The sequence below is a fragment of the Triticum aestivum genome, chromosome 3D (assembly GCF_018294505.1).
Source record: "Triticum aestivum cultivar Chinese Spring chromosome 3D, IWGSC CS RefSeq v2.1, whole genome shotgun sequence".
NCBI classification, from domain to species: Eukaryota; Viridiplantae; Streptophyta; class Magnoliopsida; order Poales; family Poaceae; genus Triticum; species Triticum aestivum.
Window position 1 is genome coordinate 448,450,619 of NC_057802.1, and position 17,422 is coordinate 448,468,040.

Sequence of the window (17,422 nt, forward strand, 5' to 3'; positions counted from 1 at the left end):
GTCTGTACAAGAGAACTGGCAGCAACTTGGTACCGGTGTCAATTGCTAAGAATCTGAGATCACAAACAGGCATAAAAACAAATGCTTAGGACCATTCAATAGGTTGATGCCTCCAAAGTGGAGGTGCTTATTCCCGCCATCAAGGTTTTTATCCGAGAAAACGCAAAGCTTACGTCTCGATGCATTGATGGAAAGGAAGATGTATAACTGTATAGAGGAAATTGCACAAATACACAACTTTTGGGGCTGAGTAACACAAAACCACAAGCAGGACTAATCGGTAACAAAGAAAAACAAATGAACTAGTTTTATATTACAAGAACTGTCCAAGTTTTGAATGGTTGGGCTAAATTGGCTGAAAATTCCCCAGATTGATCATTTAAGATGTTTCGAATTACTGTAAAAAATTAGTTTTTTTTAAGCTTTGAATTTTGAAGAAAAGTTGACCCATTCTTACAAAAGCTGTCCAAATTTTAGAATGGATGGGCTAAATTGGCTGAAAATTTCCCAGATTGATTATTTAAGGTTGAACCCACATGTCATAATTCTCCTTAACTGACTAATCAGAACAAATTTGTGTTTCTTGTTACCGAGTCCTGGAGTTGTGGTTTTCTGTTAAAATCCTCTGGAGTTGTGGTTTTGTGTTACCCCAGCCCGAAAAGTTTTATATTTGTGCAATTTCCTCAACTGCATAAAACTAAGACTAGGCCGAAACACCTGAATACTCAAGAGGAGACTAAGACCAATAGTTGTTAGACAAACACTACAACAGATGGAGTTGTAATGTTTGTCTAATAACTCTGAGGAGAAGGCAAGGTCGGGTCACTCCCGCTTTGGAGAAGACAGACTGTTAGCAACCCAGGCCCAGCTCCTGGTCCATCGGCATATGTTCGGACATTTCCGGTGCGCATCGGACACTCCACTACAAGCGGAGAGCCCACTAGCTACATCCCAAAAGACCGGCCTGAAGGGAGTGTGACACACTGACACTCTCCTTTATAAGGAGGTCCTAGCCTCCTCCCATATCCAAGGTGGCACTAAAGTCACTGGCATTGCCCAAAGTCAGGTTCCTGACACAGACGCAGGCAGATGTCACTTGCGTTCAGAACACTGCACCACCACACATCGTTGCACCCCTTGTCTACCACAACATACACATATATCCCTCGAAAACCATCGACTGGCCCCATGCAACCAAGTCGCCAGGTTATGGGATCCTCCACGCTCCACTGCCCATGCCATCCACGGTAGCTGCAATAGCAGGTTGTGGGTGCACCTAAGATCTACCGGATAGAGAAAAAGTGTATGCCGCCGACTCACACACCAACCTAGGGTCAGACCTCCAAGAATAACTTCTCCATGAAGAAACCGGACTACCACGCTAGCTGTGGTCAACACAACCACCATCAAACCGGACTACCATCTACTTCCTCTGCTTCAAAATAATTGAAGTTTCGTAAGTCAAATATTTTGAAGTTTGACCAAGTCTATAAAAGAATCCGCAATGATCTATGATATTAATGAAAATGCATTTTACAATGAATCTAGTTAAGTAAATTTGGTTTTGTAGATGTTGATACATTTTTATACACACTTGGTCAAATTTAATGAAGTTTGACTTAAGACAATCCTAGAACTTCAATTATTTTGAAACGGAGGGAATGCATAGGAATGCCACATAAGCAGTGATTTATGGGTCTGACTTATTAGATTGGCATTTAAAAAAAGATAAAACTGGCAGCAGTTTGGTTAAATGGAGTTAAATAGAGGAATTTCTTTAAATGGGGTAAGACCTGACACAGATGTGAAACTTAGGGGTAAAAAAAGAATTAAATCATCAGAGGAAGTAAGCCAACTCACAGTATACTTACTACTCCCACCGTCTTATAATAATAAAGTGTGTTTTTATTTTGCAAAAGTCAAGCCACACAAATGTTGACCAAGTTTATGAAGAAATAATCTATATTGACAATATCAAATATATGAAAATACTATTCATGATCAGTCTAATGGCATTGATTTGGTACTCTGATGTCGACAAACTTTTCTATACAATTGATAAATGTTTATAATATTTGATTTTAAAAAATCTAATAAGAATTATATTTAGGACATAAACTCCACAATGATGATAATAAATACATTAGCAATGGCGGTGTCCAAAATTAGCAACCGAGAGACTTGAGCAGGTGTCCTAAGGTCGTGCACAAGGTAAATTGGAGTTTTTTTTGGCGAGAAGGTAAATGACTCCAAAAAGGTAAAGTAAAATTTTGCACGGCAGATACATGTTTCTGCAAAGTATTGGTTACAATGTTAGTTTTCAGTTTATACAGATAGAGATACTTTTGGAAAACGGAAGGTAGAAAAGGAAAAGTATGGGAAACCAAAAAGAACGATAATGCTATCTAGGGGTGCAGAGCGGCGCTCGAACCCGGCCCACTTGATATACAAAATGAAACATTTTAATTATAGTTTTGATTTTAGTACGCCGGTACAATTTGTGCTAGCTTAGCACATTGGCGGGACGCCGCCCTGCACCCCTAATGCTATCTGAGGTACGTTCTCTGGGGACGAAATCCCAGCTAATATCCCCAGAGTCGTCTGATCGGGATCAGACGGTGGCAATTTTACACCAGAAACTCCCATGATTTAAATAAACTGTCATTGCAGTCTTGAAAATATTCACCTCTCGAAAACTTGTTTTAGCTCTAGATCTTCTTCTTTCCGAAAGTCTTTGACCCGGACTTTATTTCTCATCTCATTGTAAACGACATGGCGATTATCTGAGGAATAAAGTCTTATATTACTTTAAAAAAACTGCCAGCCGAGCCGCTCACAAATGCCATCCTGGCTGGCGAACCGCTGCAGGCTATTGGCGCCCAAGAAACCAAGAAAACTATGATGAACAAAAGAAGGATGAACTATATATAACCTAGAGTGAAAGAAACTTTAATCAGAAGAAGAAGAAAGGTGAAGTGAACTAGCCACCGGGAAATCAACGAGTTTCTTTACCCAACAGAAACATTAGCGAAGAGAGGATCGAAAAGGACAAGAGAAGAACCAACCGACGAAACTGACCTCAAGCCCTGCTCGCAAACACCGATTGAATTGATTCGATTCAAGTTCAACAGAGCTCGGTCGATCGATACAGCAGGGAGGAGCCGCAGCAGGCGGATACCAGGCCCAAGACGACTCGAGAGCAGGCGAGCAAATGCGGACGCGGACGCGGACGCTTCCTCCCCGACGGCGGCTACAGGTAAAGGGAGGCGTCCACCTTTTTGTACCCGTCCCTTCGCGATTGCACGACCGAGTGGAGCTGCGACGTACGAACAGGTGTGGGGGAAACAGGAACAAGGCCTTGACACTAGAACTAATCACTGGAGTAGTTTATTCCGCGCGGCTTATTATTCTGTTGCGTCGGGGGCGGCGAGGTGAGGAGGAGGAGGATGAAGGCGTTGGGCGTGTTTTTTTTTTCTTTTTTCTTTTTTCGAAATCTTATCTGGCTGACGTTCCCTTCCCGCAGGTTAATTTTCAAAACCGCCAACCCTGTATACAAACGCACACACGTAACATTCACCTTATGAACACAAAGTTCAGCTACTAATTTCGTGTACGCGCTCTTGGGGTCGCCTCACACGGGCGCTGTGGATTCACACCATCTATCGATGACACAAAATTCAGATAATATTGGATGGAGTCATATCATACTTGCTTCAATTCGTTGAATGAAGCACGCGCCTTAGAAAAATGTAGGGCGATACCCAGTGAATGCAAGGAGCCAATGACGATGCAGCCACATGTGCTCCCTACTAACTGGTCTCCCGGCAAAACAACTGGCTTTACCAAAGTCAGCGAGACAGGCTGCGTAAGTTGAGTGTGGCCAGCCAAGGAACAACTGTTGGCGTCACCGCCTGTTTTTCGCCACTTGCATTTTAGTAACGGCGCCTCTGATCAGTCCAAGACAATGACACTCCGATACATAGTACGATCCTGTACTACTCTTCCGGGTTTTTTTTTCTCTTTTTGAGCCGCAAATCGTAGAACAATAGTTCAACGGTATTTTCTCATTACATAAACAAAAAGTATGTTACAAATGAGGGAGGAGCAAAAGGAAGAAAGAACAAAAAAAAAAAAGATCCTCCTTGTGAGCTTGGAGAATTCACAATTCAGTAATTAACCTTGGGCTTGGTGGAGGGAGAGGAGAAGATCTCTGGCGAGGTCATCGCGGCTTATATTACCACCGCTCACCACGACATGCGCGTATGTTGTGTGTCTCCAGGAAACCAATTTGTCGGATATTTCTCGTGTTTTCGTTATGGAAGCCTTAGACACAGATTTTGATGGTTATTCGTAGGAGAGCACTGGGGTTGACTTGCATGTACGGCCCGCAGGAGGATGCGGACAAGATTGCTTTCCTCGATGAGATGTGAGGGGTGCAAATTGTCTATCCGGGCCTCCGATGACTTTAATACAAACTAGCTAGCATGGCGAGGACAAAAACAGTGACAACCTTCGGGAAGATTTTCCCGCTTCCCAAATGATTGCGAGCACAAACTAGCTAGCATGGCGAGGACAAAAACAGTGACAACCTTCGGGGAGATTTTCCCGCTTCCCAAATGATTGCGAGCACAAACTAGCTAGCACGGCGAGGACAAAAACAGTGACAACCTTCGGGGAGATTTTTCCGCTTCCCAAATGATTGCGAGCTCAAAGAGTTGTATCTTCACGGTCGTCCCTACACGTGGTCTAACGAGCATGGCGCTCCCATGCCGGTCAAGCTCGACTGGGTGTTATATGCATGGTGGACTGGGAGGAGCCACACCCCAACTGTTGGATTCTTGTCTACTCTACCGTTATGTCCGACCACTGCCCCTTTCTTACTGCACGCCACACCCTCCTTCCCTCGCGGGCGGCGTTTAAAGTTCAAGAGGTTTTAGGTCAAGCGGGTGGGATTCGGGAGAAGGTTGCCGAGGATTGGGCGGTTGCGGCTGATGAGGTTGTACACCTTACTTGAGTCGAAACTCGAAAGCAGAGAGAAATGAAAGGAGTTTCCAGCCAATATATGAGCATAGCTGAAAAGAATTAGTACTAGTTAGCATTCATCATTCGCACTCGTCAACAGTGTCTACCAAACACACCTCCTACAATAAGTTAACCCCCCGATCTTCAAACACACATCATCATCAACAACAACAACGCCCATTTCATGTACAGACGAAGAAACCGACGGGCAGGCCGGACCAGCGTTAATTCTACAAAGCTATTACTTACACGCCTACTGCCCACACCCATTTACAAAAGCAAAGAACGTCGGCGAGGCGACGCTAGCGAGGATTCATCGCCATCCTGGAAGGGACGCCGCTGCTGGAGGCGTGGGATATATCGAAATGCTCCCCGGTGGTCGTTATCAAGGAGTTCGACGTAGACTGTGTCAGCGTGCCTGAGGAGCTTATCTCCATGGAGGTTACAGACATGAGATCTTCTCCCTCGGGCAAAGCGCTCCGGATGGCATCGAGTTCCCTGGCGATCTCGGCCATGTAAGGCCTCGCGTCGGTGTCGTCTTGGCAGCATTTCAGGCCCAGCGAGAGGAACCTCGTGGCGAATTCCGGAGGGCACCAGGACATTCGGCTGTCGATGATTCCAGAAATGTCTCCGGATCGGTAAGCCGTGTTCACCTACATTGAGGATCAGGTTAAATAGGTCACTAGTAAAACTACTGAACGGTCAAAAAAGATTCTCAAAAGCTAAAGTGTAAGGCTGTGTACCCTGTTTGTCACCTGCAAACAGTTAAATTGAACTGTACATTAGATACGGATCAGGGTGGGAACCTCCGTACCTCTCTAACGATGTTTTTACCGAACTGGATTGGCTTCATCCCGGTCAATAGTTCAAGCAGCACAACACCAAGGCTATACACATCGCTTTTTTCTGTCAGTTTGTGAGTTAAGAAGTATTCTGGATCAAGATATCCCTGGCAAAAGGAAACAGGATAGATACGATGAGCCAAACTTGCACACTACAAGTTGAGTAAGTATGTTCAGCTGTTTCCTATTGTGTGGCATGGAACAGCAGTAAGTAGATTATTGTGGGTGCAGATCTTGGTACATTGATAATGAGACTTACTGGGGTGCCCTTAACAACAGTGGATATATGAGCTGGCAATTTTCCTTCAATGTCCGGGACCGGAGCAAGCCTCGAAAGACCAAAGTCAGCCACCTTTGCTACGAACTTGGAGTCCAATAGAATGTTGGTGGCCTTAACATCACGGTGAAATATAGGAGGATCTGCCTCGGTGTGTAGATAGAGGATTCCCTTTGCAGCACCCAGTGCAATATGCAACCTCTGAGCAAAGTTAAGAGGTCTTTTACAAGTTGCTGCAGAAAGTGTTAAATTAGATTAGGACTTTAATTTATCAAGGATCAAACGAAAGAACATGATATACCAACATGCATTACTGATAAACGCAGTAACTATAAATTCCGGGAGACAGGCTGGGATAATGACCGACTTCAACTACACAAAGATGGTTTATATGGGGCGAAAAGAAGCTAAGAAAACTTGAATGTGCAACTTCCCGCTTACTCACCAGAAAGATGATCACGTAGAGTGCCATTTGGCATGAATTCATACACCAGCATCTGCAAAACACAATCATTTATGAGCAACAATTACTGCAATCTGCAGATACTCTTCCATATATTATAAGCTCGCCAAATCTGAGGTAACTGGAGAAACCAAATCATAAGCACGTTTAGCACAACATAACGAATATATTGTTCTTTTTTTCTTTTTCTTTTTTTGACAGGAATGAATATATTGTTCTAACATAATGTGCGGGATTGTGAGAGAATTTCAACACTATATTTTATCCTATGTAAATGATTCGTAAATTGAGACACACCTGCTCATCTTCTTCATCACAATAGCCAATCAGAGATACCAAATTACGATGATGCAATCTTGACAGCAATTCTATTTCTGTGACAAATTCCTTTGAACCTTGCAGAGAATCTTCGTGTGCTCGTTTGATTGCAACGGCTGTTCCATCAGCTAGTTTTCCTTTATAGACTTTTCCGTAACCTCCCTGACCAATTTCAGCTGAATCATCGAAATCATTTGTTGCTGTAGCCATTTCTTCAAATGTGAAGGATCTCACACCATCAATCTTGACGGAATACCTCGACAGTACTGCAAAATTATCAACTTCTTCAGATGTTGTGGATTGAATTTTAATGTCCACTGCAATTTCAAAGTTTACTTGCCATGGAATGCATTTTGATGAGGTCAAGTCAGAAATGATGTGATAAATTCACAGCTTAAATACAATTTCCAGTATTACAAAAAGACTGTAAAAGAGTAACTTCATACTAAAATAAAGATGCTCCTAAGCACCAGTGACCAGATAAAGCAGTGAGGAATTTCTAATCTGTCAGACAATAAGGTTTTAATACACAGCACGTGAAAAGCTATGTTTGCTAAACAAATATACCGACTTACATGACCGCCTCGAAACTGTTCGACGTTTTGAGCGTCTTCTCACTATAAAAAGTGTAGAAACCACTGAAACTGCGATAGCAGCAATTATTGTTCCTGCCAAAATCCCAGCTAGTGCGCCCTTGTTTAAACCTGATGACACCACAGTTGGAAAATCTGCACAAAAAAAAGAGGCAAAACAATAAACAAGTGGATCATAGAACTGGATGGAGTATTTCAGTGCAAGTATGAAGCATCGAGTGGTGAATTTTAAAATAAGAAAAATATAATCTAATTCCTCATTAAGTTAGTATGCCTTTTGAGAAGATCTCAGAATTTTTCATTTCCGTGGAAACATATTAGGGCATGGATCCTAAATTCCTCAATCTCCCTTACCTTCCGAAGCGCCTCGTGAAGGACCGTTCTTTGAGAAATTCTAGAGATATTAACAAGGGTACGCCCATTTTCAAACTTTCATGTTATGAAAAATACCTTAATAAAAACACCATAAAATTCATGGCATATAGGCCAGATGAAGGCAAAAATAATAATATTATTATGTTGCATGCAATACTTATCAATATTTAACATAATAGCGCTAAACACTTGTAATAACATAATAACGCATATTATTCCATATGCTAGGAGAATCAGTTAATAATTCATGGATTTCTAATTCTACTAGCATATAAACAGCAACAGAAGTTCTGCTAATATCCCATCACCTGTCTTAGCAAAATAAATACAGACAAAGAACACACTAGTATGTTAGAATTACGAATGGCATCCCTTGGTGCAAAGTGAAGTTTACATACCATCTCCATAGGAACCAAGCGTGAAATTGAGAAGCTCGTACGGACCAAAAATGTCTGATAGAGTAATTTGCCATCCAGCAAGTAATTGCCTGAGCCGCATAACTTCCGATATCGTGAATAAATTAGTGTTATTTGGGAATAACTTCAAATGCATATTCAGCCTTGGACCAGCCTCCCATGTGTACTGCTCAATGTATAGCTGGTAAACACTCAGGTCCAATACAGAGGTCGAGTCGATCTCAAAGGCTTCTTTGTAGGAGCGGAAGTCTGCGATCCCTGGACTCTTCAGCCGAAATCCAACTCCCAGAGGCACAGCACAGAAACAAGGTATAGGGGATGATGGATTGTATTCATAATTTCTATCCGTCGGGCAAGGAGCGCAGTTCAAATTAACTTGTGGCCCATGTCCAGATGGTGCGTCGTTTACAGATGTGGGCTGACAAAGTCCGGCTGCTCGAGCTGGATTAGAAGTGTCACATACGCGGTTTCCAGAAAGCCTGCAGCACAATGATGGTACCGATTAGTTGTCACATCAGAAAGAGAGATGGTTTGTCACATCACAAATTTGTAACTGAATTATTATTGATTACTGCTTTATTTTTCAATGTTTTGTGTGCAGTTTGAATTTTGGACCCAAAATTGAACTTCGAACTAAAACATAAGGTTTCTCTCAAGCCATATGTTAGGTTTAGATGAAATGTTAACACATTGGTCACTGAATATTCCTGATTTACTGGAATTGTTTCATTATTTTTATGTAGTTTCAGTTTTGGAACTCACAAATTTCTCTCGAACCTTAAGTCAATTTATGCTGAAATTTGACCAGATTCGTCACTGAATTATTTCTGATTTACTGGAATGTTTACAATTTTCCTGCACAACTCGATTTTTCCAAAAGAATTCTAGCTACGAGAGAAAAGAGATGACGTAGATAGTGGAGAGGGGGGATCTGACGTGGCATTGTTGACTAACATGAAACCAGAGTGAAACAGGTAAAACTCTCAATTGAGAAGGAAGGGGTATTGTGAACGGTTTTCTGAGTTCAGGGGAGCAAACTGAACCAAATCAAAGTTCCGGCTTGTAATGTTTACCCATTGGCAAGGTCACGGGTTAGAATGGAGTTCTCTCAATCAATATTATATTTGTCCGTATTATTTGATATTTATTAACCTTAATATTTCTTTTATGAGGAATCTTTTTTTAGGAATCCGTTTCTTTTATAAGTTTGCACTAGCTAGTAGCAATCAAATTTCCATACTCCCAACAAATTATACAGCTGAACCTGGGCTATGTGTATGCATGTGCAGGAAGTGCAAACTGTCAACGAAATTTTCCGTGGCAAAGAACATACAGTAGAGTGACAGCTTTTGGAGGCTCAAATGCATCTGGAATAGTGTCAAGGGAGTTGTTTTGGAAGTCCCTGCATTATTGGAGAAAATACATTACACATGCATACCACAAACAGATTAGTAGAAAGTACATACACAAAGAGTATCATACAGAAGAAGGCTTCTGTTTCCCGTAAAAGTGATACCACTCCAGATCGTCGATGGAACAGCGCCGCTGAGATTGTTCGCTTCAAACGACCTGTAAAATGACTTCTTCATATATCTCTAACAAAATAAATAGCAAAGTAGTGCTGGCAGACATACTTGTAATTGTAAAGTAGGACCAGTCTTTTTAGAGGTTGTGCAAAAGCTTTACTCATCTTTTCACTAAGCAGAAAAGCAAGTTACTTACAAGAACTGAAGATTAGGCAGCCCGGAGAAGTTTGCCGGAATAGTTCCATTAAGAAAGTTATGCGACAAATCACTGTCAGAAAATATAAGTTAATTTGGTTATTTTAAAAGGTATAAAAAGTTACTAAGAGCATCATACATCTTGGTGACATTTGAAGCGAGTTTATTAGTTGGTATAGATCCTGTCAGTTGGTTCCAGCTAAGATCCCTGCAGGTGGATGCCAGAATTAGCAAAGAGATGTGAATAATCTCCTAGATATCATAAGCTGAATGACTAATCTTCTTATTAAAAGATAATTACTTAGAAAACATATTCTGGACAAAGCAATTGTTCCAAAATTGGTGCTATGAACTAACAATAAAAAGGATAATCTCTGATAGTAGGGTCAGAAACAGTAAGAATGAAAAATGAAGTGCAGCATTTATTTGATCTGGACTTACAAATAGCCAAGGTCAGGTATGCCACTTAGATCAGGAATAACTCCTTGCAAACTGCAATTCCTAAGACTCCTGGGGAGATGAAAAAGGGTTATGAACTTCAATATATGTCTCCATTTTTGAATTTAAGTAAGATAGAGAATGCACGTTATTGAGATTCAGTTCATACAAAATGAAAATATTAGGTATTTGAGAAAAAGTCCCCTATCCAATAGGGCCTAATTGGATAGGCACTTCTCCACAAATACTTGAGATATACTCCCTCGGTTCATAAATATAAGATGTTTTGAATATTTCAATATGGACTACATACGGAATTAAATGAGTGGACAAACACACTAAAATGCATCTATATACATCCGAAACAGAAAAAAGTTAGAACATCCTATAACAGTGAATGGAGGGAGTACTTTTTATTGAACTCAACAAACCCAAAAGAAATTACGTCCATCCAAACGCTTGCCCCTCGAGAGAAACAAAATAACCTATGTAACTACAATCATAGAGATCTCTAGAGATGTGGACCGAGTGCATCCTGATCTGGCTGCTATATGAGGGTCTTCCAGGGGAAGAACTGCAATATGAGGCAGTGGCTTCAGACATCATGGTGGGGACCGAGCATTGGCGGAGTGCATTACACCAGCGGTTTCATGAACCGCCATGAGAGTAGCCTTTACTATGCTTGCCATGAGAGCAATGCTTTATTCCCTTTTATCAGACCCTGGCATATCTTTGCACAGCTCTTGTAATTTTTTTTTCGAGGAGGATAACCCCCGGCCTCTGCATCATGTAATCCACACAGCCAAACAACTTGTAACTAGAAAACTTCTCTTCTTAATTAAATGATGCCCAAAATATTAGCATGTCTAAGAGTCAAGAAAAAATTGAAAAGTTTTCCACAACAGATACAGAAGACATCTACCATGCCTCAGTTTTTCATATCTGAATTATCCACATCGAGAAACGAAAACTACAAATCCTGCTAAGAATAGTACATACTCCCTCCGTTTCTTTTTAGTCCGCATATAAGATTTGGTCAAAGTCAAACTTTGTAAAGTTTGACTAACTTTATAGAAAAAAATATTAACATCTACAATACTAAATTATATGTTATGAAAATTAATTTCATCATGCATCTAATATTATTGATTTCATAGTGTGGATGTTGATATCTTTTCCTACAAAGCTAGTCAAATTTTACAAAGTTTGACTTTGACCAAATCTTATATGCAAACTAAAAAGAAACGGAGGGAGTACCCAGAAGAACTTTTAGTTTAGTACTATCCAGCATCCATAGCATGATTTCCCTTTTTGTTTCTCCGTGATTATATAAGATCTTGAGTACAAGCTTAGATGCAGGTTGTGTTAGTGTTACCGACTTCTCCATTGGAGTTTTTCAATACTTCCGGAGGTGCTAATTTGGATTCTAGTACACTAGTACACCTGAAGCCTCAGTGCACAGTATGGTTCTGGCTTCCTCATATCTCAAGTCTCGACACATACATTTCAAACAAAGTTTGTCTTCACTCAACTTATGATTACCTATGTAAGCATATTTCTTAATATGATTATGTATGATATGCAGTCCCCTGCATCTTACTCAAATACTAAAATAAAGGATAGGACGGTACAAAGAAAGGTGTTGTACTCACAGCTTTAAAAGTGTCCGTATGTTGTTGTATACAGCAGGGATGGAACTTCCACTGAAGTTATTATTATCAGCCTGACTAGAAGTAGAAAGATGCAGATAAGAAATGCATGTTATTAGCTTGATAGCAGTATCAAGTTAATCTTAATGGAGAGAAGCATTCTGAGTGAGAAAAATATTTGTTATTGTTTAGTAGGCAGAATAAATTAGATTTAAATGACATTTAATACACCAGTAAAGTTATGTCATAATATAATCCTGAAATTTGCAGCATTATTTAATCACCTCAGATGAGCAAAACTAAAGTAACCATCAGGCAACCAACATACATATATTCTCTGAGAGAAACCAGAACACATTCTCTATGTCAAAGAAATCTCATTGGGTATCTAAGATGGGCTTACAGTATTTTCAAACTACGTGTCTCCGCTAATTCTGGAGGAAGAGGCCCAGATAAATTATTGGTATCCACAAGCCTGCACAGTTAATAGTATGAGACAATTTAAAACACAAACTCATGCTGAATAATGCATAAGAGGGAGAAAAAAAAAAGCTCAGAACTCAAAGTAAAAGCAGAGGCCCACTTACAGATGAAGGAGCACAGGCAATCTGAACAACTCAGGTGGAATTCGCCCACTCAATGAATTATTGTTCATGTGACTAGAGATAAAAGAAGAGTCAAGATTATAACAATGCTTAAATAAGAGGCAGCGTAGGAATGAAAGTGAGAAGATTATGATCCTGAAACTTACAAATGCTTCATGCTTGTTAAATTACCAAATGATTTAGGTATGGGTCCAGATATTTGGTTTTGGTCAATCTGTAATCTGTTTAATTTCTGGAGATAGCCAATCTCATCTGGTAGGGAACCAGATAGTTGATTACCATTCAAAGTTCTGCATAAAAATGAGGTAGCAACAGTGAAGATTAAGGGTTATGAATGTTTACTTGTGTCCCGAAAAATTCTACTCATCTTCCATGCTAGAATTGAAGAAAAATACTAGACAGTAGCACATATTTATGTTTGGATAAAAGTGAATATAGAAGAGTAAGGACATTAACCCACACAACAAATATTGCCACAAGACGAGGAAAGATTCAAAGATGCGCTACACTGTGTTCTTACTCGCATGCGGGACCAACACTCATGTAAATTGCACAATTAAACAAATGCAGGATGAGACACCAGCTAAAAATAGTTCTCTGGGTTCGAGCCCTCCACTCAACCAACTCTCCATGGGGTATACTGTAGCATACAGGAGCGAACAATTTTACTTAATTGTAACGCAACGAAAGACCTCATACGTCCTGCTACCTTCTTTCTTACCCAACCACTCCTCGTGCCGTATCTCTTCCCCTATCCCCCCCCCCCCTCCCCCCCATGTTTCAAAATTGGAAATTCATCTCTCTTCAAATATTGCAATGGCTCTCACATGGCCATTTCAGTTGCTCCGGGGCATCGCTGTCTGCAACTTCCCCCACATCCTTTTGCTTTATTTTCCCTCACTGGAACCATGCAGTGATCTGATGACAAAAATGCTTCCCCAACGATCATCCATGCCACTCACTATCTTCTGGTTTTGTAGCAACGCATGGGCTCAGTGCTAGTGTACACGTATATTTGAGAGAAAATATGAATATGACAATTTTGTAGTCCAAAGCCACGTTGTTTTAGCCCATCTACTGGGTTTTTTTAATAAAAATAGAAGATTGGACCACTGTGCCTGTGTAAACAATAAAAAAGATGAGACCAAAACACAAATGCTAACCCCAAATGCTGAATCAGATATGTGGGCCTATATTTTTGTTTTGATGGAGAAAAGGACGGTAAATGTTGTGCCATTTTCAACATGCAGGGTTCAGTGCTTAAACTTCTGTAGCCTTGCAAGATAAACAGTACCGTGGTCATATCCATACTAAAAAAAGAGTACAAAAGTTAGTTTAGATAAGAGGAACTTACATAAGAGTGAGTGTTGTGATATTGCCTATCTCTTTCGGGATGTTACCAGTCAAATTGTTCCACATAAAATCCCTTCCAAAACAGAAAAATATAGAAGTTAGCTCAATATATGTTGGGTACCTAATGGCACAGCCTGAAAAGCATAGATGCAGAATAAAGAAAGAAACAGTTCAAATGGGACAAGATCTATCAATTCTTTTGACTTGTTATGTCACTCTAGTAAGCTTATTTTGCCAGAGAATCTGAGTCTTGCTCAAAAGCCACTTTACATTAAAAAAAACATGAAGTGGTCCCTTCCAACAAGAAAACATGTTTTGTTTTTCAGGTAATATTAAAGAACCACTTGAATGCACTAAATTCAGTTAGCAGCTTTTTATACTTACAACTTGTTCAGCTGAGACAGAAGACCAACCTCTGGTGCCAAAGTTCCAGAAAGATTCATGTTAAACAACTCCCTACGTGGGCAAAAGGTATGCATTATTAAGCAGAAGGGAATATGACACATGATCATTATATTATGCATTACACAGAAATGATAGATAAATGAATAACAAGCAGATTTTAAGACCCAGAATAGGTTAAAGCAATAAAAGCATCAGCCAATGACCACAATTTTGACCAGGAATTGCAAAGTTAGTCTGAAACAGTAAACAAGAGGAGTACAGTACTGATAATGCTAGAAACAATGTTAAATATTGGGGGAACCTGGTGATTTGTAAGGTTTGGTATAAAGTTTGAGTGTAATATTCTTTGGAGTAAGAAAATATCCTTGCAAGCAAATTGGAGATGTGGAAGATCTCTAGCTAACAGTGATTGCTATTTCAGTTATAATTTAACTTGGGAGCTCTTTTTATGCATGTTGCTATTATTTGTGAGCAGCAGTTTGTTGCGACTTGCAAGATTAATTGCTTCAGCAGAGGGCTCACTGTACAAGTACTCGGAATACATTTTTTGTAGCTAACCATTAACATGGTGGAGAAAAAAACGGAAGTGGGATATAAATAAGGATGGTGTGTCAATCATACAGCTCTGTTACATGAAGATATGCATCATTGGGTATCTTGTGGCAGATGACTCCTGTCCAATTTGATGTGCAGGGATCTCCTCTATTCCATTTCTTCAGCTTGTACATAGGATCAATTAACCTGCCTCTGACAGCATTGAGGGCACTTACTGCATGTAAGAGAGACAATTATTTAACCTTCAGCAGTGTAATATTAATATGTGATCGCAACAAAAACCATCATGTAGTTAAACTTATGTCCACTAGGCTACTACGTAACTACTGGAATAACATGTGCATCACTGAGAGCTATATGTATGGCTAGGTGCAGTCTGTGAACTAGTTTGATTAGTTCATCAGCATAACTGAATACTAGTGGAGTATACATCGCATAAGTGGAATCTTCACAGGATGAGAAGAATGAGCTCTTCGAAGATACTTTCAATATGTCCACACATACAAACAAACAAATCTAACAAAATCTGCACAAGCAGGGCATGTAAAAGGGAACGGGTGATGCTTCGATAAGCTGACAGTGACCAATCAGGAGCCAATTCAAAGTCTTTTCTGGGATGAGCAATTTCCATGTAACAACGAGAGAGGTTACCTTCAGTAGGGTGAGTGATTTGTCCCCTTACGACGTCCACGTGGAGAATGCACAAAACAAGCAGCAGGATCGCCGCACACCGGAACCGTCCGAAGGTGGCCATGCCTGTACAAGAGAATTAAGAGCAGCTTGGTATCAGTGGCAAAAGATTGATGCCTCCGAAGAAACAAGTTGTGAAAGCATTTCGACTGAATCGGATTCTAAGAAGAAATACTAACAACGTGCCTGACCCAACTCTGCTATGGCCCGGAGGGAGGGTTGATCAAAATGAAGCAACTCTCTTTCATTGACCGGAGAAAAATAAGGCAACTCGCATATTACTAAATGTTAAACACCGCGGGTGATGATAATTTATGAATTGATAGGGACAGCAAGACCATCCTAATCAGCAATCCAGACTTGGGCCGACGTGCTAATAAGGTCGATGACGCGTATGCGCACAAGGTAAACAGAGTGGGTGGTAAATAATGGACTAAAAGCAGGTGGATTTTGTCACGGCAACAGCATGCACGTTTCCGCAAGGTATTGGCTGGTATCACCGGCATCTCCCAAAGTTACTTTGTCAGTTTTCAGTTTACACACACACACAGACACGGGTAGATTACCTTTGGGAAACGGAAGGTGGAAATGGAAAAGTACGAGAATCCAAAAAGGAACAAAAAACCAAGAACACTAGGAGTATGATGAATGAGCAGAAGAAGGGGAAACAAAACTGTAACCTTAACCGTAGAGTCTTAGGCTGAAACTTTGCCCAGAAGGGGAAAAAAATCTGAGGAAAATCAATGGGTTCCTTTCCCCGGCTGAAAAATCGCGAAGAGGGGGCTGCCAAGGGGAAGAGAGGAACCAACCAACCGAAGAAACCGGCCTCAAACCCCGCTCCCAAACGGCAATTGAACTGAGTTGATTCGCTTCAGCGCAGCTCGGCGATGCAGCAGAGAGGAGAGGAGGAGCAGCAGACGGATACCTGGCCGAGGACGGCGACCGGAGAGGTCGGGAGCAGGCGAGCAAATGTGGAGGCGGACGCGGACGCGGACGCTCCCTCCCCGACGGACGGCGACTGCTACCCGCTTGGGAAAGGGGGGGCCTCCGCCTTTTGTAAGCCACTGTTGCTGCCGCCCAGCGGCGCTTTCCACCCGCCCCTTCCCGATTGCGGCGTCCGCCAGCGGCTGGCAAGCGAGCGAGTGGGTTGGTGGAGGCGTGGAGCTCGGACGAACAGGTGGGAGGGGGGCGAGAGGAGGAGCCAAGGGCCTTGACCGGTGCCACTGCTCGTACTACTAGTAAGCAGCGGCGCCCGTAGTTTATTCGCGCGGCTTTATTCTATTGACTATGGTAGCGTCGGGGTGGCGCGGAGGAGGGAGGAAGGAGGGAGAAGGCGTCCGCCGCGGTTCAACGGGTGGGCGACCGCTGCCGCTCGTGCCGATATGGTGGTTTGGAGTTGGACTTTCAAACCTCCCAGATGGCCGGGACCGCGTGCCCCCACCCAAACCTGTCATTTCCTCGAGGGAGAAAGTGGATGGGTGGATTGTTGCGGTTGCGGTAGCTTCTCCTGTTCGCACCCGTGCCATCATCCGACCGCGACGAGTTGGGGCTGACGATGGTTGGTGGTGATTTTTCCTCTGGTTACCATGCTGACCCCGGTCTGACTAGTACGCTGCGCTCCACACGGTTGCACTCCTTTTTTTTACATTTTTTTTTGGGATGGACGGTCTGATATATGTACGATGTGGCTGCTGAGGTGA

General features: G+C 41.6%; 1 protein-coding gene across 2 annotated transcripts; it reads right to left on the minus strand.

Annotated features, from left to right (window-relative positions):
• Window positions 1–5,039: 5,039 nt before the first annotated feature.
• Window positions 5,040–17,011, minus strand: LOC123079564 (probable LRR receptor-like serine/threonine-protein kinase At1g06840). Of its 2 annotated transcripts, XM_044502352.1 has the most exons (21): window positions 16,648–17,011; window positions 15,684–15,788; window positions 15,099–15,246; window positions 14,457–14,528; window positions 14,074–14,145; window positions 12,866–13,009; window positions 12,702–12,773; window positions 12,518–12,589; window positions 12,118–12,192; window positions 10,469–10,537; window positions 10,167–10,235; window positions 10,029–10,100; window positions 9,789–9,875; window positions 9,640–9,708; window positions 8,289–8,785; window positions 7,498–7,650; window positions 6,902–7,188; window positions 6,587–6,638; window positions 6,124–6,374; window positions 5,837–5,971; window positions 5,040–5,675 (listed from the first exon to the last, which is right to left on the minus strand). In XM_044502352.1, exons 2-21 carry the CDS (start codon window positions 15,784–15,786, stop codon window positions 5,325–5,327), a joined length of 2,850 nt encoding a protein of 949 aa, XP_044358287.1. In that variant the 5' UTR covers window positions 15,787–15,788; window positions 16,648–17,011; the 3' UTR covers window positions 5,040–5,324. The 2 variants fall into 2 exon arrangements, with proteins under 2 accessions (XP_044358287.1, XP_044358288.1); XM_044502353.1 differs by lacking the exons at window positions 15,684–15,788; window positions 16,648–17,011 and having other exon boundaries at window positions 14,486–14,528.
• Between the last annotated feature and the right edge of the window lie 411 nt (window positions 17,012–17,422).

Bases quoted from the DNA above. Each gene is read 5' to 3' on its own strand.
- LOC123079564 (XM_044502352.1), bottom strand. From the start codon at position 15,786: ATGGCCACCTTCGGACGGTTCCGGTGTGCGGCGATCCTGCTGCTTGTT. The intron at 10,236-10,468 runs GTAAGTCCAGAT...ATCCACCTGCAG, and splicing joins ATACCTGACCTTGGCTATTT to GGATCTTAGCTGGAACCAAC. The intron at 10,101-10,166 runs GTATGATGCTCT...ATTTTCTGACAG, and splicing joins GCTTCAAATGTCACCAAGAT to TGATTTGTCGCATAACTTTC.